Source organism: Trachurus trachurus (genome assembly GCF_905171665.1).
Source record: "Trachurus trachurus genome assembly, chromosome: 1".
Classification (NCBI taxonomy): domain Eukaryota; kingdom Metazoa; phylum Chordata; class Actinopteri; order Carangiformes; family Carangidae; genus Trachurus; species Trachurus trachurus.
Genome location: NC_139891.1, coordinates 2,070,407 through 2,093,942, shown reverse-complemented (window position 1 = coordinate 2,093,942; position 23,536 = coordinate 2,070,407). Strand labels below are relative to the sequence as shown.

Genomic DNA, 23,536 nt, shown 5'->3' with positions numbered 1-23,536 from the left:
AAGTCAAATCTGCTGTATACCAAGAGATGTATATATTAATCAGGATGGTATGGATGTTGTTCACCATATATGCCTGTTTTTGTAAGGGATGTGATGATTGTACTTTTATACTGACAAACATTTACTGTACAGAGTTGTATCTGTGGTGATTATGAATTGACTAAGCTGGTCTGATGCACAATGGAGCAGTTTTTTGTATGGGATTGAATGAAGAGCTGACTATTACATTGCTCCTTTTCTACAAAAAGGTGCACGCGCGCACACACACGTATACATTACCACATGAGATCAAAATAAGCACTAAGCAACAATGTAAGAGGGAACTGTTTATTTACAGCAAAAATGAAAATCTACATTACACAAGCATTTTAAAAACTATAAATGTTTTTTTTTTTTTAATGCCTAATGATTTTAATATGGATCACTGTTTTGTTTTTTTCAGACAACATTCAGAATTTAATCAGTTTACAGTTTCTATCTGACAAACAGGACAAGAATTGACCAGAGTGATTTAGTCTGTGTGTGCAGGTTAGCTTCACTACACTGTGCTTTTTCATACAGTAGCTTTTGAGAAAGTTTTGCAAATGGTGCACAGCACTCCTTCAGTACATTTATACACAACAGCTCAGTTATTAAATACATTTGAGAACTTTAAAGCCAATCAGAGAAAAATGAGATGATAAAAATGAACCAATCAGATGTGAACATGGCCTAAACCAGTCAGGTCCATTTTTTCTTTTTTTTTGCATCAACTTCCTTTAAATATCACACAATAAAAACTTTTCCTCAGAGCTGATGGTCTGTTTTTCTTGAATACAGTTGAAGGAAAATCATTCACAATGCTTCATGAAACCAAGAGTTTGACCAAAATCTTTAAAGGTGGTCATGACGGGTACAAATATATAATTCTTAAGTATTAAGGCTATTAACTAGGATATCAATGAAAAAGGTATTATCATTTCAATAAAAACAAGAGACAGAAGCCATGCAGGCCTACCAGTAATACACCTGGTGGTAAACCAAGAAGAAAACCAAAGCAAATATGAGGGACGCATCATCAACTACAATTGTAGGTTAGATTCTGTTTTTTCCCCACTTAGTTGAAATAATAGTGGTTTATGGTTTGGTGGCACTCAGGCCTCAGATATGACACATTTTACAGAAGTGACAGACATCAATGAAAATTTTGATTCCTCCCTGAAAAACTTACTCCTACAGTTACATTACTTTTGCTTGATAATAGTAAAACTGATGTCACCTTAAAAAAAAAAAAAAAAAAAGAGACCAAGAAACAGGTTCATTAAATGCTTGTTCGACAGCCACTGATGTCACTTCCTAGTGTCCAATTAACAGTGATTCTTAGTCTCTGTATGTAAACACCACCTCCACTCTTCCTCCATCATATGCAGCACAGTAACTAATGGTTTACACCATGTACTTCTTGTTTGCTTTACAGTCGTCTCAAGCCTTGAGTGCTTGAAACACAAAGGCATTCTGAAGAAGGAAAAACCCTGAAAGAAGGAATCATCTCTGCTGGAAGAAGCTCCCACACCTTGCATTGAAATAATGCTGTTATTTTAACCCTTAATGTGTCACATGACTGCATGGACGTCTCAACCTCTCTAACAGACAGACATGAATGACCTAATAAAAATATAGTGTATCATCATTCCTTCATTTAGAGTAATATTAAAGACTGCACTCCTTCTTCTGTATCAGAAATACATTCTATTTGATGATCAATTATAAATAATAAGACTGCTACTTCATATTTAACCAAATAGTGGTGTAAAAAATTATTTCCTTAGTGCAAGAGGCTAACTTAGAGCTAAATTGAGCAGCAAATGATAATCATAAACCGTTTGGATTTAAAAGCCAAAAACATCCGATTCTACAGGCACTGGAGTTTTTATAAAAAATGAAAAAAAAAAAAAAAAAATTAAACACAAGAAGTTTGGACAAAAAGCTACTTCACTTTTGGAGTTTTGAGGTGATGACTGAAGCACTAAATCTGAGATTCTCATTCATAATTCTCCTTCAGTAATAGTGTGATAAAATCAAAATGAGCAAAATAACCGTCCTGCAGACAGATGAGGAACTCTGCCAGAGACAGCTGTCAGGGTGAGGGCAAGGCAGCACAGGTTCAGTCTTTACTCTCTTCACAAGTGTGTGCGCTTTATGTCCATGTGTGTCCACTGTGTGGAGACTGCATATGTACGAAGGTTCTTCCTAGAACCCGGTGGAGTGGACGCTGGGGATGGGGTAGAACTTGGAGATGCGGCTCTGGTTGGAGGGGTTAAGGCACTCGGACTCTCCGCTCATCTTAAAGAACACTTCCTGTTCCTGAAGCTTCCTGGCAAACTCTTCCTCCAGCGCCTGTGGGACACAGAGGAAAACATATTAGTTTCACTTGCCAATTCGTTGTTGAGCCAGGTAATCAACTTTGGTCTTGTTTTATTTTTTACCGTCTACTGCGAGTGACCAAAGTAATAAAGAGTTTGTAAGACTGCAATCTTCTCACAAACTCAGTCTTTGTTCAAAATAAGGAACATCTCTGACAGAAAGTGTGATCACAGAAGAAAAGTGTTTTTTTTCTTCTTTCACTGCCAAGTATCTAATCACATCTGTGAGTGAAGGCTAGGTTTGGAAAAGCAGGTCATGGCTCTCTGCCAGGGAGGGATGGATTTCTCTCTTCAGGTTGAGAGAGAGTTTCTGCCTGGAGGAGGAAGTTGAAGTATCTCAAGGTCTTGTTCACACAAGAGGGTAAAGTGGAGTATGAAACTGACAGGCAGATCTGTGGCAGGGTGTCTTATAGACCGGGGGGGGGGGGGGGCTGACATCCTGAGGGAGCTGGGACAAGAGCAGCTGCTCAGGCTCAGACACCTGATCACCACGCCTCCTGGGCACCTCCCACTGGAGCTTTTCCAGGTAGGTCAAACTACAGGAGGCCCTGGTGGAGACCCACAACACACTGGAGATTTACTACAGTATCTGGAATAACATGAACATAAAGCACTGAGGGGGGTCTGCCACCACAACCCAACCGTGGTGACCGTCCCTATATGGATGGATGGAGATGGTATTAGCTAAAAGCTCTGTTATACGTAGCATCCTACGTATAACTGAAGCTGCAGTCCCGCCGAAAATAAATTAATCTATGACTGCTGTTGAAGATCATATGAAATAATTGATAGTAGGGCTCTCAATTTCAGCTCAAGCCTGAATGTGACCCGAAAAAGATCCCTGATCCCATGGGCTGGGTTGGAACTGACCATTTATACTAACTGGTCAGGTCGGGCTTTGGAGGAAGAAAAAGTCTGAGACAGCAGTGTGTGAGCAGACAGTGACCGCCTGCACTCAGCCTCTCCAAGACTTTCTCTCCTTGTTAAAATGTATATTTGTAATCATACTTACCTCCTTATCTTAATGTATATGTATGTATGTGTGTATATGTGCATGAAGGTGTGTGTGTGTTTATGTATGGATTTATGTGTTTTATTACCTATTTTTATTTTTTACTTTTACTTTATCTATTTATTTATACTCTTAGTATTTAATTCCTATTTTGTCATCTATTTATTATATGAAGCCATATGTCAGGAAATGTAAAATAAAATGACAAAAAATTTTAAATAAAAAGTTCTAAAAAAAATGTATATTTGTGACCAATGGGAGAGAGAGGGGTCAGAACCATGAATAGAGTTTGCTGCGACTCTCTTCTCTATGGTACACAACCAGCCTCCTCATGGCGCTGGTTGGAGGCCTGTACGTGGCGATGTTGGGCGAGTCCACCTTGGGATGTGGATTCTCAGACCCGCTGGGAACTCTAATTGTTAGGTATTTCAGCATAATGTCACTTTCATATCTAAGCACTTTTTAGTTTGGTTTCCATCAGTGTTTTTTGAGCTGTTATGTCATCCATAGCACCTGAGTGTGTGTCTTCAGCATAAAGATCATTGAAGAGAAACTATACGAAAACGTGACTTATTGTGTTAGATGTATCTCAGGCTGCCTTTACGTATATATGGGGAAGCTTGAAATCCACAGGCTGATTTGATACTTCACCTTCTTCCTGGGTCGAAGCTTCTCCCTCCACTCCTTTAGCTCCAGACTGTGCTCCTCGTCCAGCTCCTTCAGCTTCTGGGTCTCATGTTCAATCAGCAGGTGGCACTTCTCATTCTGACAAACACATGAAGGTCAAAGTATTAAATAAGAACTACAGTAAAAACAACAGCCCATGTGACTAATGGATCATTTTTAATGTGTAGTGTAGTATTTACCTGCAGCTGCTGAAGCTCTCGGATGTTGGCGTCACACTGCAGCTGCAGATCTCTCATCTGGTTTTCATGTTTCTGGTGCTGGTGGAGCCTCTCGTTCTTCTGCCTCTTCTCCTCCTGAGCTGCAAACTGGAAAACACAAATAACAATTAGGCCTCACAGTTTGTTGTCTACCCTCAGAACTCTCACCTTTGTCTACCCTCAGACTATGTAAAACTAGTTCCGTTTGATTTCTACCATTGTCCCTTGTTACCTGTTTGACCTTCTCCCTCTCCTGCTCGGGGGTGATGGCAGCTCCGGTGATGCGAAGGCTCTTCTTGAACATGGCCATGCGGGTCTTGGCCTCGCTGCGCTGGATTTTGGGCAGCCTGGCTCTCTCCTGCGTCTGCTTGTTCTTCATTTCCTCGATCAGACGCTGGTTGTAGCGCTGCATCTGCTCCATCTCCTGCAGGGGGGGGGGGGGAGGGGCATGCACATACAGGTGTGAAAGATGGAAAGGGGGTTGATGGAGGAACTTTTTCAACCTTTATACACAACATTACACATCTCATCGTGGCTGGCTTTTTAGAGGTTGGAAGAATGATCAAAGATTTCTCAAGGCTGCCATCGGGTCTGTACCTTCTCATGTCTCTTGAGCAGCTGGTGTCTCTGCATGAAGTACTGGTCTTTCAGCTGTTGTTTGAACAGCTGGTGTTTCTCCTGCAGATGGCGCTCTTCCAGCTCCCACATAGCAGCCTCCCGTGCTGTATGTGAACAAGCAAGTCGAGAAAAGACAAAGCTGAATGAGTGATTCACTGGCAGTTCACCAAAGTTTGTGGTCTCATTTGGACAATTTTGTACCAATATTAAAAAGCTGGATTAAAAAGCCTGAGCTACAACCGTCTATGACTTTGTTACTTACAAGCCATAAAAATGACATGCACACACATTTCACACATGACGTGAGTCATCTGGCAGGATATTGATTTTACCTCGGAGAAGCTGCTGCTTGTGGTTGAGACAGTCTCTCTCAATGGTGGCCAGCTCATGTTTGTGCTGCTGGATGATCTTCTTCAGAGCGCTGTCCAGATCCTGCTGCTGCTTCTGGAGAAACTCTTGTTCCTAGACACACGCAGATTAAAATCAGAGACAAGCACTGCGACTCCATACACAACAAACAATGACAAATTGATTTTATAGTCTGTTTTATAGTCTGTTTATCTCTTATTTATATTTATTACTCTGTATAATGTCACCTGTGTTGTGTTTCAGGCCATTGCTGAAGACACATTTCCATTTTATGAAAGTTTAACGGACGATAAAGTAGTCTAAGTAAGTGTGTATTCAGACCTGGTTCGTTTGGAGCAGTTGTTCTGAAACAGGGAGCGTTTAAACCCCAAAGATCGGGTGGATAGGTCACGTGAACAAAGCACAAAGCAAAAGCTCGAATGCGGGATAAAACAAGCCGGCTGAGATCGCCAAGAAGGCCTGGTCTCATTTCCATTCGAGCCCTGGAGCGGTTCGTTTACAGTGAGAACGTAATCAACTCATCAACCGACACAACACGCGACACGCTGCTGATGTTCCATGGTTGTTGTTTTTCCTTTGTAAACTCCTCCTTCCAGGTAAGATTTCTTCTGACCAATGAGAGAACAGTCGGTTCGCGCATGGCATTCGTTTCAAACTTTGGGACTGTTACCGTGTGAACACAAACCACCCAAAAGAAAAATGCAACAATTGTATTGTTGTAACTCCTGAATCAGAACAAAGGAGTCACGTGTCTGAATACACCCTGAGTCTATCTTAGTCTCATTAGCGAAGCACCTTCAGCATCTGTCCTGTCCTCTGTCTTTGCTGTCCTACAGGCCAAGTTTACCTCCGGCTAAATCCAGCTTGAGCCGATGAACCAGACAGTTAGAACCAGCAGTACTGTTTCACCTGCTTGTCCCTCACATTAATCCGGCCTACTTGGCTCAGCTGGCCTGGAGGAGCTTGACATTTAACACTCTGGTATAGCACTTGTTGTTGTTGTTGTTGTTGTTGTACTACAATCATTTTCAAGCTCACCTCTGCTACATATCTACAGAGCGCCCTAATCAAATATAATCACATGTTCTCAGGGAAATATACTGTGCAGAAAAATGTGTGTGTAAAGTTAAAAAGAATGATTAATGAGGCCGGATTCCCAAACTGAAAACACACACACGGGGGGTTTCACTTACATCCTGTGTGGGAGCGTTGCACAGGGTGCTGGAGGACAACTGAAAGGACTGAATCATAACACCGGCGACTCCCTGTGGATCACAGTACATTACCCTCCTGCACGTTTCACTAAACACCGCACACACACACGCTATTCATTTTGAGTCTGTGGTGTGTAATCCAAGCTCAGGTCGGAAAGTTTGCAGGGTGGGGAAAAGTCCATGATAAAACCGCAGAGTAAAACACAGTTGGGAAAGAAATCCACTGCAAACCAGCCCTGATTATTACCTCCTCTGGTGCGGCATGGATAACATCCTCCTTAAAGGGATATTTCAACATTTTGGCAAATTGGCCTATTGCCATAATCCTAATAGTTTTAGGAGTAGGTTCATTACCTTTAACTTAGAAGTACCATGAGCCTCCATTGTGTTAGTTGAACAGCTCGTGTCTCTGCCCCGCTGATCTAAAAATAGCTTGCATTGACAATTGAAGGTAATGAACTACTGCTAAAACTATAGGGATTATGGCAATAGGCTAAAAATGTTGAAAATATCCCTTTACTATGTTTCATGATAGCATCTGTCACGTGCTTTGGAGACAGTCCCACCTCCTGTCTGCCCTGTGTCAGGCCAACAACGATCAATAAAAAGGGTCAAGTGACAAACACTGTGATAAGATTAGAACTGTGTGAGAAAATAAATGAGGAGTGGCAGCCCAGACTGATTTAGCTCCGGAGCTTACGTAAAAAGACAAGACAGATCAGAGAGATGGGTGTTTGTGTGCTTATCAAGACAACCTGCTATAAACAGACTCTGTATGAGCTCCCCAGTCTTCTTTACAGTTAAAAAGTTCAAGGGAGGGCGATCCGTGTTCTCACCTCTTTCTTGCGGTTTTTCAGCATGTTCTGATACTTGGCCAGCTCTTTGTCCTGCTCGGCTTTGATGCGTTTGGCCTCGTCCCTGAGCCGGTTGGTGTGCTCCTGCTCCAGCCTCTCGATGGTCTGTTTCTGCTGCCGCTCCAGGTTCTCCACCTCCTGGTCATACTGACGCTTCTTACTCTGGAGAACACACAGAGGGCCACGCCATGTCAAAGCACTGACACCGACAGAAGAAGAAGAAGGAGCAAGTCTGCGCTTTGTGCTTATACTGTGTAAAGTGTAAACTGACACTTTCAGATGACAGACAAATAACAAAATACATATTAAAGCTGACTCATACAGAACTGGGATGCCATTAGTACAGTATGTGTCACTATTAAAAGACACCTGATGACAACCTTTATCATGGAACTGTTCAGAGGAATATAACTACTGCATTAACTGCTCATGGACACACATTTATAAACACTACTTAATGTAATGCAATGTATGGAAAATAGAAACATTGCACACTACATATAAGAATACACACAAAAAAACAGTATGGTTGATATGGTTGCCACAGTCCTGTCCACCACTGACTAATGACAGCTGGGCTGAATCAAGTTGTCATTCACACAGTCACACAGCAACTTTTGTTGTTCACAACCAGCCTGTGTCCAAGGCTCATTCATACACCAGGTGTACTGAGATAATGGCACTGGGCAGAACTGTGCTGCTGTTTTCACAGGGCTGATCACACAGCCCAGCCAGCTCCTGGACCAGACCTGTGCTTTACATTGAACGTCCAAGATGAAAATTGCAAATAAAGGAGTTTGTTTATCTGCTAAATTGCAAACACTGACTGATAGGACAAAGTGTGCAAGAACGCATCACATACACCTAACCCTGAACTACAGAATCTTGATCTCTGCACAAAGGAGCAAAGTAACACTTGGATGACTCATCGTCAGCTCCTTATGGGCTGCACCAGATCCTCCTCTCATTACACAACCTCCAGGAGCTGAAAATTTGCGACATCTGTAAACTCTGTGCAACACAAAACTGTATCGTCTCATTCAAATAAAATGAATAAATAAAACTAAAAACTAGACAAGTTGTCTGGACCTCAGGCTTCACTGAAATGAAGACTTCCTGGAAGGTTTTGAATCACTAACAAATTCTTTCCCCCTCCTTTTTTTTAAGTGAGGCGTGACAAAAATATACATTAATATCAATAGATCAATGTAGAGTGTCAGGTGAATATGATTATTCAGTGCTTTTTTTTTTTTAATGCGGAAGCAAAAGTTGCCCCATTTAACTTCTTCCTCTTCAGGGCAAAGCCATCAATGGGCTTAGAAAGAGAGATGACAGCACTGATAGTAATAGAACAGTGTCAGTTCAAAGGGCATGTGTGTCTGTGTCTTCCTTTATGACTCAATCAGTTCTTCAAAGTCCTGTGAAGTGGGTTACTGTGTTAATGTTAATAATCACATAATCGGTTTGAATATTTTTTTAAAGAAAAAAAAGGTCAAAATTCTCTGAATTCAGCTTCTTAAATGTGAATATTTCTGGTTTCTTTGTTCCTTTATGACAATAAACTGAGTCTGTCTTTGGTTTGTGGACAAAACAAGACGTTTGAGAACGTCATCTTGTAGTTTGGGAAACACTGATAATGAAAATAATCGTTAGTTGCAGCCCTATAGGGGACCATTTGAAGCATCAGCCTAAAAAGTGAATTTGTTGAACAGCTCAACTGATTCTCTGACACAATAGCTGCGTTTACATGCAGTGTTTTCCTCAAACTGATTGAAAACAATCGGATAAAATGAATCTTATTCGATCTGTATACATGAACGCTAAATAAAGTGATCCACATTCAATCCGTGTATACATGGCCCCAGCTCAAGCCGATTATATAGTACTCCTGTGAGACTGACAGCTGGTGAGTGCTTTGGGACGGGGACGGGGACGGGGCTTACGGCAGCAGCCGCTGCTCGTTGAAGACAGCAGTGATATGTGCTTTCACGTCCGAGTCTCCAAACCAGAAACGTCTTTAACAACACCGGGAAAAGTCGTTAAGATTGTCGCTAGTCGCTTTTGACGAAAAAAAAAAAGTCACCAGACTTAGCGAGAAAGTCGCCAATTTGACAACACTGCTTTGACTTTCCTATTTCCTGTTTCCTATTTTCCATGAACGTCAATGAACGAAGAGAGTGAAAAAACGGTCATGTAAGAATGACAACAACCAACAACATAGGGAAGACTGAAATAAAAACCCCAGGACCTGGTTACGGACATTTAAGCAAAGTGTTGCTCAGCAGTTCACTGAAAGCCACAGTTCTCTGGAGAGTATTTAGACGGACAATTTCAATTCTGTTGGTACATCTAGGATCATACATTTTTAAAGAAGTGTAGCTGCCTCAGCTCCGTCAGTTCTGGTCCGCTGACTTACTGTGGTCTCCTGCTCGAAGCGGCGGTAGATGAGTTCTTTCTGCTGCTGGAGCTTGTTGCTGAGCTGCTGCTGGGACCTCTGCTCCTCTTTCTGCAAGAGACGCAGCTCCCTCAGCTCCTGGCGCCTGGAGAAGACAGGAGGAGAGAAAGACGGAAGGGAGTGGAAGGGAGTGGAGGAAGAAACACTGTGGTGAACACGTGTCAACTTAAGTGGAGTGCTCTGCTGAGTTCTGAAAGGTGAGAAGTGAACTGAAGTACAATAAAAATAAAAAAGGTTCCTTCATATACAACTCATTTCCATTGTGTCTGTGTGAAACTGATACACTGGGTGTATGTACAGAAAGTGAATGCATGTGAATACCTCAGGAATCTCATCTCTTCATTCTTGGTGTCATTGTCGGTGACGATCTTTGACGTTGTCACGCTGACCTCCACTCCATCCACCATGAATTTACGAGTCTTTTTCAGTGTCTTCTTCTGACGTTTGGTGTCCTGGAAAAACAACGACAAAGAGTAGTGTACATGATGACATCATACAACAGGGCGTCAGGACTCAGACAGATGTTGTATTCCTGTATTCGTGTTCTGTGTGTGTGTTACCTGAATGGAAACAGATCCAGGCTCTTTAGTCTTGGACAGGAAGCTTGAGATGGACAGATTGAGGTCTCCGCTGCTGTTATCTGCAGCTGAGCCCCTCCCCGAGTCAGAATCTCTCTCCTTCTCATCCTTAGCTTTGTCTGGAACTTTCTTCTCGTCTTCTGCATTTATTTGATCCTTCTCTGTGGGTTTCTCTCCATTCTCCTCTTTTGGGACGACTTTATCTTGCTCTGGTAGTGTCAGTGTCACCTTCAGATGTTTGTACCGCTCCTCGTCGTCCTCCTCCTCTTTCACCTCCTTCACCTCCACCTCTGCTGGTGTTTTTGATTCCTCCACTACAGGCGCCACTTCCTCCTGTGGAGCCTCAGTGACCTCGGAGTTCCCTGTGGTGGCCTCCTCCTGATCGGCCGGAACCTCGGCCGTGTCCACCTCCTTTTCATCTTCAACGGCGATCTCGAGCTGCTGCATTTCCTTCACGGGCGGCTCTGGTTCGCTCTCTTTTTCTGGAGTCTCTTCATCTGCTCCTACCTCTGGAAGCTTCTCCTCCGCAGGTTTCTGTTCCACCTCTCCATCCTCAGCAGGAGCGTCTGGAGCTTCCTCTGGACTCTGTTCTGCTGCAGGGGCGGCAGGCTCCTCCACTAGACTGGTCTCCACCACAGTGTTGGCCTCGCCGGCATCAGCGGGCGTCGGCGCGGGCGGAACTGGCAGAACTGGCAGAGCTGGCTCGATCTTCTCAGGGACTGATTCCAGGTTGGACGGAGAGAGGGGAACCTTCTCATCCTCAGAGCTGGCAACGCTGACATCAGACCGGGCGCGTTTGTGGCCCTGAAGCACAGGTAGAAATGACAAATTAAGACACAGTGGTAAAGGCAAAAAATAAGCCACAAACAAACAAACACACACAAACAACAAAAAAAAGGTTCTTTAACAAATTAAAATGTAAAATCAACAAACTATGCCAACTTGTATTCTGGGAAAGTCATATAATATACTATATTATATGATATATAATAATAATATAATATCATAATCATAAGATAATTGGCAAAATAATCAGTAACTTAAAAAAAATCCCTGAAAGGCCCCGATTCCTTTACATTAATATTTAGACTAATAGAATAAATAAATAAATCAAACAAACATTTGACTTCTGTTTAAGGAGTCATTTGTGATGGTTGATCGAAGCTGCTGATTGCTCACCAGATGTGCCTCTGTGTCTTCTTCCTCCTCTTCCTCTTTGTGCTCTTCAATCTCCTCGGTGACCTCAGCCTTGGCCTCAGCGATCAGCTCCCTCAGTGGTTTGCTGTCTATCACGCTGGTCACAAATGGATGCTGTGCACAGGACAAATAACCAGGGATGTCAAGTGATTTGAAAACAAACATCTAATGAATAATGTGCGTTATGATTAATTCATCAGAATTAAATCAGACATGTGTGTATCAATATTTGATGTAAACATAATGTCTGTGTCCCTCCCAGCACAGCTTATGTTTCATGCTGCTGTTGTGTTTTGTGTTTTTTTTTAAGTGAAAGAGCAGCTGATCACCTGCTGATTCCTCATCTCAACTGTCCTCATCAGAAATCTGGCAACGGCACATTGAAGTCTGAAAGATCTTCAAATGAATTGATAGTTTTGTTTGTCGTTTAATTAATTATCCTCAAAGGACAAAAAGATCTTACAGGCTCCCTCTGTCACAGCATGTGATTCATTTGCATTCATTTATAACTGATGCATTCTTCATAATCAAGTAATTGAAATCAATAACCTATTTTGACCACTCTAAAAATAACATGATTATAAATCAAGATTTGATTTGAATGTCAGCACATCATATGCTACACAGCATTTTACCTGCTGCAGTCAAAGCCAAACACTTAACACCACAGATTTAAATGTAAAGTGCAGTAGCCTAAAAGGATGGCAGCTATTTGGACGACATAAGACACAACAACATAAATCCAACAAACACACACACTGCAAACAGTTATTCTCTGCACTCTTCCGTTCCACTGTCTCTCTTGGGGATTTTCACCTGCCTGTCTGAGCACACTTGACAATAAACAAATTAAATAAATATACCAGAAAGCGTCTTCAATGCAAAGCCAGATAACTCTACAAACGATGTCGCGTCAGCCTCACCTTCTGCGGCTTAGAAATCTTCTGTACGTATTCTATCGCAGGCCTTAGAATATGCAGCTTCTTTGATATCAAAACCTTCATCGGTGGCAGGCTGCGGTTTTGTATTTGTATTTGTATTTTGCCCATTGATTCTTCTTCGGCGCAGAACGATCCCTTTAGCTGCAGAGGTGTGCAGGGTTTCTTGTCTGTGTTGGGATGAGTCCTTATTGCCTCTCTGGAAGTAAGTAGTGGCTGTGACTTGGCTGAGCACCTTCAACCCAGTGGAAAAAGAAAATCCCGCTCAGGTGACGTCGACTCGAGCACAAAGGGATGAGTGTCAGTCTGGCTACATGCTACAGTACCTGACAGCAGGCAGGTGGACAGCTGCCGTCTAGGACTCTGCTACTTACACTCTGAGTGGCAGCTGCAGGGGACAGGGATTAGCTCTTGATTTAAACGACGAGGTACGGTGTGGGAACCAGGTTTGTGAATCACCAGAGGCCAGGTGATTTGATATTATCACGATACTTTTGCTCAATACTACATAATTGCGATATTAAAAATATTACAATATGCTGCGATATATTGCGGTTTATCAACTTTTTTCAACTGCAAATGCAAACTTTGTTTACATCTGTTTTTTCTAATAAGATACATTTCTTAGTCTGTTTAGATTGATGCTTGGTGTCCGTATATCAATACAATATTGCCATTCTAAATATTGCGATACTATGCTGTATCGTTTTTTTTCCACCACTCCTAGTGGGAACTGATGGATAGTCCCAAAAAAAAAAAAAGGTTCAGAGCTTGAGAATGGAAACAATGTGTGAACATTGAAGAAAAAGGCACCTGCAGAAGTTGAGGCGCGTTCCACCTGTTGTCCACATTCTTGTCCAGACAGCGCTTTAGGAAATCACTGAAGTCTGGGGACCTAAAGGGTAAAAGTGACAGAACAAACAATAGACTTAATTCTGGTCTAAAAAGTATCTTGTTTCATCAAGGATCTCTAAACACCTCTAGAGTCTCAAACATTGATCAATATCTAGATGGAATGGACATTTCAGATGGAAACCCCAGGGCTTGCTCATCCTTGTCCCCGACAGGGCGATAAAGCTTGGCGCTGTGACTCACCAGCGAGACGGCTGCATCAGGGTAGGAGGATCGGCCTTGGCTATTTTCAGGAGGACTCTCATGGGGTTCATCTCGTGATTGGGCGGCTCAACCTGTGCCAGCTCAATCAAGGTGACCCCGAGGGACCAGATATCAGCTTTGTAGTCATATGGACGGTCCTTGGACGTCTCGCACATCACCACCTCAGGGGCCATCCTGGAAGGAAAGAGAGGGGAACTCACTGAATGAGATGAAGAACTCAAGAGTGTCACTTTACTAAAGCAAAATGAACAGTGAGTAATAGTGGACTAAGTAAAAAGGTTTTTTTATGCTTATGAAATCATGTTTGATTTGTTTTCCACTCACCAGTAAGGCGTTCCAATGAAGGAGTCTCTCCTCTGTAACGTTTTGGTGTTTTTGGCAGACACACCAAAGTCAGCTGAAAGACATGTGATACGAGGCAAACCAGAAATTAGTCAGCAGAACACTCACATTTTCACTTTTCCGACTGTAGCCACACAAACCGAACTGCAGGTCGAAAGTGTACTGTATGCTCGGGCAATGCCATTACTAATCTCATCAGTCTGCTAAATGAACACAAAATAAGGCAGCCTAGGAAACCATGTGTAGTTTTACTGGCCTCCTTACATTTGCATGATGACATCATGATTAAATTGCGTGCAAGTAACAGCTCATGGGTTTCCAGGCAAGACAGACAGTTGCACAGGCAACTGCTTGTGTGCCATGTTACTGGACAATATGCTTGTTGTGTTTAATATGTGTAATGAGCCTGTTCTATTCACCAGCAATGACTCACACATCCTTACTCTCAGTATGACTGCATCTGCAGGATATATATGTGTGTGTGTGCGTGCCGTGCACACACTGAAAGACAGGACTGTTGTGGATAACCGTACCTATTTGACTTCATGGCTGCAAGGGTCATACAACAATAGAGTTTTGCGCTATTTGTCACAGTGAACTTCTTCTACAGTTCTTTGTTTGAACGTGAACTGTGCTTAAGTTCAGTTTTCTTGTCAAAGAGCCTGTGAGAACGGTTGTTCAACATCTGTGCTGGATCTAGGGGAAACTTTGTGAGAGAAAATTGAAACCTTGAGACCACAACACCTACAACACTTGTAGAGAGATGAGATCCCAGTGAGCTGCACTGAGGGGAAATGTTGGATCTAGGATTTTAGAGGAATGAGACTAATGGAGCTATTAGACTGCAGTTTACTTGCATGCAGGATCCATTCATGACATAGCAACCAATTCTCACCGTTAACAGAGACTCGGTGTGCTGTGCTGCATCCAATTTTAACAATAACGCTGTGATTTACATGGATCAGGCCCAACATTCTGAACACTGACAGGTGAAGTGAATAACAGTGAATAACACTTCTTCACGGCTGCTGTTAGTGGGTGGGATATATTAGCAGACAGGTGATCAGAACGTTAAGGCTGATCGGTGTACACTAAACTACGCTGAATAATTCACAGGACAATCGTTCTCACTCCCACACACGTGCTATCTCCGTTTCTCTCTCACATTTTCGGTGAGCTGTGAAAATGACATTTAAACATCAATAATCCTTAATTGACTTCTAGCACCAACAGCAGTTCACTCAGGCTAGGCAGTGACCTGTGTTGTGAAAGAGGGTCAGCTGACACAGGCTGACCATACAATTAGATCTCTGCTGCTGATTTAACCTCTATCGATGTGTCGGCCAAAAGTGAAGAATAAGCACCACAAAGTGATAAAACTGCCTGTGTCAAAGCCTTCTGTAAATCCTCTGCAGTAGGAACAACAGCAGCATGGTTACAGCATTCGTTCTTGTGGTTGTTTTACATGCCTATAGTAGAATTTCACATGGAGGATCATGTGAACTCGTAAGCGTCTTGCATTAGAAAGGCTAAACTTCAAAGAGGCAGAGCTGTTCTTATGATCTATAGGCTACCACTGGTTCTCCAACTTTAAAGTTGTTTTTATTTCATGCTTGTGGTTTTGTATGTACAGTATATACGTATAAGTATGTGTGTGCGTGTGCATGTCTACGAGTGCTTTTATTTAAACTGCTCGGCATGCTCTTGAAATGCCCCTCGGGGATATACAGTTTTTTTTATTATTGAATTCAATTTTTACATCAAGGACGCCTAAATTGACACAAATTAGACCACAGACCCCCATTGGACAAAATTTTGAAGCAAACACCAGAAATACACAAATATTTGTTCTGAGACTTACTTTTATAGTCAAAGTTGACTACTTTCCTAGTAGCCAATGTTCAAGTTAGGGCCAAAGGCATGAATATGTGGAGATATTGTAGAGAAATTTCTGGAAAAAGGTGGTACAATTTCTCCAAAAACGTTTAAACATTTCTAGAAAAAAGTGGTAAAATCTCTCAAAAACAATTCTAGAAAAAAAGTGGTAACATTCCTCAAAAGTTTTTTTTTTTTTTTTTTAATTCTAGAAGAAGCTGGTAAAATTTCTCAAAAAAAGTTTTTTTTTTTTTTTTTTAAAGTTCTAGAAAAGGTGGTAACATATAAAAAAAATAAAATGAAATAAAGTTTAAAAATTCTAGAAAAAAGTGGTAAAATTTCAAGAAGTTGGGGATTGGGATGTTGGGGTGTTTTTCCCTTTGAAAAGCAATATAAGTACATGAGTGACCCAGTGAGGCCAGCCAGTTCACCCTGCAGATAACACTTTGCTCCTCTCATCCTACAACAATGTAGTCATCTCAGCATGTATAGATTGAAGCTCTGAATGACTATTGCTACACTGCCTGGAAACATCTACATCCTGCTGTTAAAGGGGAACTATGCAAGCAAGCAACCAGTCTTGTGAGATCAGCGCCTCCAATCCAGGGTGCCAGATCTCATCTCGCGAGAAACATGGACTGCTTTACAGCGCTCAGCACAAACACAAACTGTAGGTGGAGCTCCGTAGAGAAAAAAGCGACCAAAACAGCAGAAAAAGCCCTTTAAACAGCTGGATGTGACTTTGACCTTACCCAGCTTGACTTCACCCTCCAGTGTGAAGAGGATGTTGCCGGCCTTCAGGTCTCTGTGGATTATTTTGCTGTCATGGAGGTAGACGAGGGCCTGTAGAGTCTGCTTACACACCACCTTGATCTGAGGCTCCGTCAGAGGTCTCTCCAGTTCTGCAGAGGAGCAGAATCATACAAGCGCATGCTTAGCATTCCTCACCAAGGAATACACCAATGCAACCTTATCACAAGTTGCACTGCTTGTATTCATTCTTGAATAAAATGCAATGCTGAGAGGGAAGTGTAATAAGCAGGTGGTCTTGAATTAGCCAGTTTTTAAATGATGTTATTAGTGCTGCTTTCTGAACAGCTTCCCTTTAGGTGAAAACCTGCGATCAAAGAGGAAATGCTGACTCACCGAGCATGACGGCATCCACAGCCCCTCCTGCACAGAACTCAATGAGGATCTGCCCACGAGAGAGAGAGAGAGAGAGAAAAAAAAGGACTTGGTCATGTAGTTTTTCCCGCACGATTAAAAAACAGATTTGTTGGATGCAGCAAAATACAAAACATAAAATACTCTTCTTCTGCTGTTTGATGTTTAGAGTTTAGCAGCGAACTGTGCGACACATTGCATACATTTCACATGGAGGTGAGTGCAGGCCGTTCATGAGGCACTAATGCGCCGCTGCAGGGAATGAGCTCTACAAATCTATTGTGAGGGTCTGGAAGGTTCTGAAGTTCAGAGACCAACCTCGCTGTAATTAGTTTGCTGGAACATTCACTGTTTACGCAAACCCCAAAGGGCTTCATCATCATCATCATCATCATCATCATCATCATCATCATCATGTGTTCAACCACTGACTTGACTGAGGTAACTTGAGAATGAACCTTTACCCAGCCTGTGTGAATGAAACACTCAGCTGAGCCCTTAAAGGCATTTAGGAGCTTTCGGAGTGGCCGCTGACGTAAGAGGATTGGCCCAGTTGGGGCCATTTTGTGGAAAGGGTTGCACACAGCTGCTAGCTCGCTAGCTAGCTACATGGCCAGACCTTAGTTCTTATTCTGTAAATAGGATTAGTCTATCTAGAGTGTATGGTTATTATGGCAGAAGGTACAGCGAAGCATCTGTAGCAGCTTGTCTCCACTGAGCTTCAACACAAGGCTGGCCTTATAGCCTGATGCTTACTCGCGAGGTTCAAGGTTTCAAAGTTCATTTATTGTCTAAAACGCGTGTTCACATGAAGGGAATGACATTTGCACTTAGTTCCCAGCAGCGCAATAAAGTGACAGCAGTGAATAAAAAGGACAACAAAAGTCCACAGCAGCAGCAAGAGAGGGTGAGTCTGTCAGTCTCACAGCCTCTAGAAAGAAGCTGGACTTGAGCTGTGTGCTGTCTTTGAGGGCTGCAACTTACGGTTATTATCATTATCGATTAATCGATTAGTTGTTTGGTCAATAAAAATGATAAAATATCAATCAGTGTTTCCCAAACCACAAGATTATGTCCTCAAATGTCTTGTTTTGTCCACAAACCAAAGAGAGACTCAGCTTATTTTCATAAAGGAACAAAGAAACCAAAAATATTCACATTTAAGAAGCTGAAATCAGAGAATTTGGACTTTTTTTCTTGAAAAAACGACTCAAACCGATGATTCAGTTATCAAAATAGTTGACAATTAATTTAATAATCAATTATTGTTTGATTAATCGATTAATTGTTGCAGCTCTACTGTCTTTGAAGCTCTTCGGCCTTCTGCCCGAGAGGAGGGGGACAGACAGTCTATTTGCTGGGTGGGTGGGTGGGTCCTTCATAATGCAGGAAGCTCTACTCCTGCACCTGCTGATGTAGATGACCTCCCTCTGCAGCTCCTTCTTGATTTAAGCTTGAACTCATTGCTACACACTGATGTCAGCTTAGGAAACAGGAAGAGCTGCACTTCTGCAATTTAGTTACTATTGAGCAACTGGTTGTAGTTGATGGTGGTTACACCCTTTGCTTCAGCCTATTCCCTAAGGCTAGAGTTCCTAAGAGTGACCAACTCCAACTTTGGCTTAGGTTCAATGACATACCGTGTTTAAGTTGAGCTTTTCAAGACTGTTCCACTTTCAACAATAAAGCCCTTACCAGACATACAATGCCTCAAGTCTCTGCACTGTCTTGGTTATTCAAAACGCAGACCATTCTAGTGTTTCTCTGTAGGCGTGATGTTGTTTTAGTGGCTCTGCTGGGTTACAATGGCCCCCACAGTGATTTCTCAGTGTGGCAGCTGGCAGAGAGGAACTATGGGCCAGGGCTATGGCTTCCTCCCTCATTTGTTTATTTGACACACACACATATTGAGAAGGACATACCCACATATTTTCTAATCCATTCATGTGTCACCAAGAGGGAGGATGTGACACAGCAAACGATCTTACCTTTAAGTTCAAGGCCTGAAAGAATGAAAACACCAGCTACATCACAGGCACCAAAGCATGATTTCAGACCCTAGGATATGTTGCTGTGCAACTGCAAGTGTGGCGGGGAAACAAAGGTCAGTGGGTGACACCAATTTAACATGCAGTTATAAAGTAAACCACCTCCTAGACTCTCCAGGGATTGTGTGGAATGAAGTCTTTCATCTCTTGCAGGAAATGTCCTGGATACGCTCTCATCTTTGCACAAACAGGTGCCACACAGTTCGAGATAAAAATCAACAGACAATCTCAATCGGGCTGGGACCATTGTTCTGAGGACAATGGAGAGGAAAAGGGCCGAGCTCACAGCGAAAAGCACTGAAATTAAATACTCAGGTAACCATGAGTGTTTATAATGCCATGACTGTGCTGTTCAGATGTGTTTGTATGTACTTGACCAAATGAGTCATGGCATTGTAATCTGTCTTCTGTCTATATACTTCTGTTTGTGGGAGTATGAATTTTAAAAACAAAGTTTAGGCTTTATATCTAGGAAGTAAGGCGGTCCGACTCCTTATGTGACCGATGTTGTTGGTTCGGACTTGCCCTAGGCAAGGATCAAACCAATAATAGCATAATAACCAATAAATAGTGAGAACACTAATTTTGACTTTGTTTTAGTGAAAAGAAGAACAAGTACATTATCAGTACAACTACATTTCAATAACATTATGCTTTTTATGCCGGATTGAACCCTCTGGCAGGCCAGTTTTAGCCCAAGGGCCAACCTGTAGTCTTCACTCAGTTCAATCAGTCACTGTGAGTTCTGCACACATACTATTGATTTATTTATGAGGACTTCCCTTGTGTTAGGTTTAATCTATTTTCACCAACTTAGGTTTGCCCCAAGGGGTCTACAGAACTGACTGGTGTTCATCACGGATGTCTAAATGGTGCCAACTACCATAAAATTCAGATTTCTGAATGAATAATTTCAATAGAGATTTAAGATTACCAATTACACACACAGCTTTGTTTGGAATAAGCATTGGCTACATTGGCAGACTGAGGCACTTAAAAATGAGCTCATATCAATAGCATAGAACTTATAAACTGGTATGATGATTAACAGCTTTAAAAGATTCTTGTTTCTGCTACTCGTGTGAACTTTGATCTCATATTTTGATAAGAACAGTCAGACAAGGAGCCTGCCAATACTGCAGAACGTGCATGATGATCATCATTATCAGACAACAGGGAGTGACTAATTTGTAATTTATAGATCATATTTAGGGGGAAATTGAAAACCTTTGCTCCTGTTTTTCAATTTTAGGCTAAACAAATTAAAATGCTAAAACTTTTAATGAATTCCCCATTTTAAAAGGGACATTGTGTAACTTCTCCTGCTATCTATTCACGAAAATCTATTATTTGGTTCAAAAGTCTGTTTTTCATATCATTCATATCTCCATGGAGCGGGTAAGCTCGGTGCTGGCTGCCATGTGGTGTCTCCATGTTTTTACGTTCAGTGGCAGCGTGACGGTAGGAAACCACGGAAACTCAGCGGAGACACCGGAGCTGTCGGCTCAGGTGGAGGTGGCGTCTGTGAAAAGTCACCGCGGTAACGCAGTGAGGAGGAATGGAGCGTTACACTGATGCTGCATTCACCTGCAGTCGGGCAGATGGCCGTCGCTAACAAACCAGATGTCATTTTAGTCACAGAAGTGGAGAGAAAGCCGGTAAAACGTGGGTCAGGTAAACAATACGACATCGCCATGACAACATATTGTCACGTGTATTGTTTTGCCTCGTGCTGACGGACCACTTGTTTACAAAGAGGCTTGTTTATGCTGTTACGTGCAGCGGCTGTCATCCGTCTGCCGTCTGCCCAATTTCACGTGAATGCAGCATGAAAAATACGACTGAGTTGCTTGCGATCTACAACCACAACGCTAGATGGGAGTAATTCCTACACAATGTACCTTTAATATCAAGATTGATCTAATTAGTAATGCAGAAAGAAGCTTCCAGATCACACCATATTTTCCCCTGCTGGGGATACAGAGGAAACACTACTGACACAGTGACTCAGGAGAGCTGTTACCACTACTCACCCAGAGTTTGCTCTCATAATAGAAAGCATCAAGCAGTTTGACAATATTTTGGTGGTCACAGGAGGCCAGGATTTCAATCTCCACCATGTAGTCCTCCAACTCCTCCTCAGTCTTTGTGTCAATAACTTTGGCTGCAGCAAGGATGCCGGTCTGTTTGTTCATGGCCTGGAGGATGAGAGTGTTATTAGACGGGTGTATGGCCAAAGGAGTCATTTAACCCACCCACTGGTACAGTATAGACAACACTGTTGACTAATCAGAAAACCTGTATTTGTTCTTTCACGTAATATTCAAGTCCCACTGTGATGCCAAGCTTGGTTTACGTTGGACTTGACAGAGAAAATGCTGACAGGTCCATTAAAGGATGTAAGAACAACAAATCAGACTCTGACTTGGTCCAGCTCAAGTCAGCAGAGACATGAGACAGTGTCTCGTTAGAGTGGAAATTTCTCCTGTTTGTTTGGGCTTCACGGCAGGCAGGATGTGCTCAATGAAGTTGCTGCTGCGATATGGGATGTAGCCACTTCCTGGTGACCTGCCAGTGTGCTGTGGTCAGCCATACACGCCATTTAAAAATAAAAGAAAAAGAACAAAAAAATAAATAAAAAATACAATCTACCCCTTGATAGTGAAGAAGATAGCCGGTGTTTATTTGCAAATCACTCGAGCATGAGGACTCGGGGGAGAGGTGCAGTACAACTAGAAAAAAACCCAAACAAAGCCCTGACACTGACCATAACACTACAATTAGCAATTTACTATTTGCAGAAATCATTCCAGTATCACTGCCAGGAGCACAGACTGAGATGCTTCCATCTAATGTGCGTCTACTTCATGTGAGCTCTGCAGTGGAATGCTGGGAAATGGCAATCTGTGTGGGAAGATTAGACTTAATCTAAGTATGATATAAAGTAACAAGACCTTTTCAAAACCTTCCAAACGTAGCCTGTGGCGACAAAGAAAAACAAGAACATGTAAACTGCTATTATCAGCTACAGACTTCCTGTGGTTGGGACTTGGTAGAGCCCTCTTGCGTGATCAAATTTACTGTCACTCATGCAAATGAAGCTCCTGGCTCCAGCTTTGCATTAGGGTCAGACCAAACAATGGCACTTTTAAAATGATGACAAGGGGTTTGCTTTGATACTGGGACAGCTTTCGGTAAATGTAAATGGCCAATTAACAGGCTAGTTTGCCTGCATAAACAAGACCATGTTGTATGAGAATCTAAAAAAAGCCAAGGGGCGGATATGATAAATATATGGATGTATGTGCTCAAGGAAACGTTAACTTCAGGAAAATCTCAACTTTGCTTGCCAGAGGGACTACTTTGAGAAGAAGTCAGTTTCCAGCAACTGTGGATCTGATGATGTTTGACTGTCTGTCACAGGCAAACCACTGGAGAAGGGTTAAAAACAAAACAAAAACATAATAACTGTAGAAGAGGTGGTCAGTAATCATATCTAACACCACCTCTGTCTGGTGTACTGGTCTGAAGACGGTGGGTGGGTCATGGATATACAAGACTGAGGTCACAGTGCTGGCACGTACTGTCAGGCATCAGAGGGAGGAATTGTTGAGAGTGAAGAGGATATAAAAAGACTCAGACCACAAAACTGCCACAAAAGAACAAGGGAAGGCTTCTCTACAAAGACATCACCTACCTTGTACACTTTCCCAAAGGCTCCATCCCCCAGTTCACCAATTATGTCCCATACTTCCTCGGGATTCTCATCTCTGCGAACATGCTCGTACTGTTTCTTCTTCTTCTCAGCTCCCAATTTAAATATTTTACGGAAATTAAAAAATGACATACTGAAACCTGGGTCATTCAGTTAAATAGTTCAAAAGGAATTGACTTTAAAACGCTAAGGTAGTGTCGGTTTCCTTCAATATGTTACTGTAGGATAAGTATTAGGAGTAACATATGCGTCCAATCAACTAGAAATAAATACCCGTCTGGTCAACATGGACCGTGGCTTTCATAATAGTTAGGATCCAAACCTAGCTTAGCTTTTGACTGTTTTGGCCAGTCCGGAGAACAGCTCTTTCGCACACCGCAGGTCATTGTTAAGCCCTAAAACAGTCATGAAGGGTTAACCTAGACGTCTTCTACCATCTAAAATCTGCCTGAACAAGGTTTTATTTTAATATAAAGTAGTACGCGAAGCTCGTCGTTGTTCCAACTCCTGACGACCCACTGGCCCGACAGCCCCGTGAGCTCTTTCCACAGCCACAGGAGAAAAGATGTGCGCGGCGTTCTTCCAGATAGTTGTATTCCACAGAACGGCTCATTAGTTTCCGTCGGGATAAAAGCGGGTAGTTCAGTCGGTCCGAATATTAACATTCACTAAAACGGTCAAAACAGTCCATCTTTCCGTGGTGTGGGGACGAGTTTACTAATCTAGCGGATTTAGTGTCTGTGCGCGTTCACGCT

General features: G+C 42.3%; 1 protein-coding gene across 1 annotated transcript; it reads right to left on the bottom strand.

The window, feature by feature from the left end:
* Positions 1–406: 406 nt before the first annotated feature.
* Positions 407–23,528, bottom strand: LOC310987414 (STE20-like serine/threonine-protein kinase). Its single transcript, XM_083973642.1, has 18 exons — positions 22,764–23,528; positions 21,100–21,264; positions 17,001–17,049; positions 16,607–16,756; positions 13,962–14,034; positions 13,617–13,811; positions 13,335–13,416; positions 11,566–11,697; positions 10,369–11,190; positions 10,130–10,260; positions 9,770–9,893; positions 7,336–7,515; positions 5,249–5,378; positions 4,896–5,020; positions 4,531–4,722; positions 4,281–4,406; positions 4,066–4,179; positions 407–2,376 (listed from the first exon to the last, which is right to left on the bottom strand). The coding sequence occupies exons 1-18, from the start codon at positions 22,911–22,913 to the stop codon at positions 2,230–2,232; spliced, it is 3,087 nt and encodes a 1,028-aa protein (XP_083829768.1). The 5' UTR covers positions 22,914–23,528; the 3' UTR covers positions 407–2,229.
* Positions 23,529–23,536: the final 8 nt, after the last annotated feature.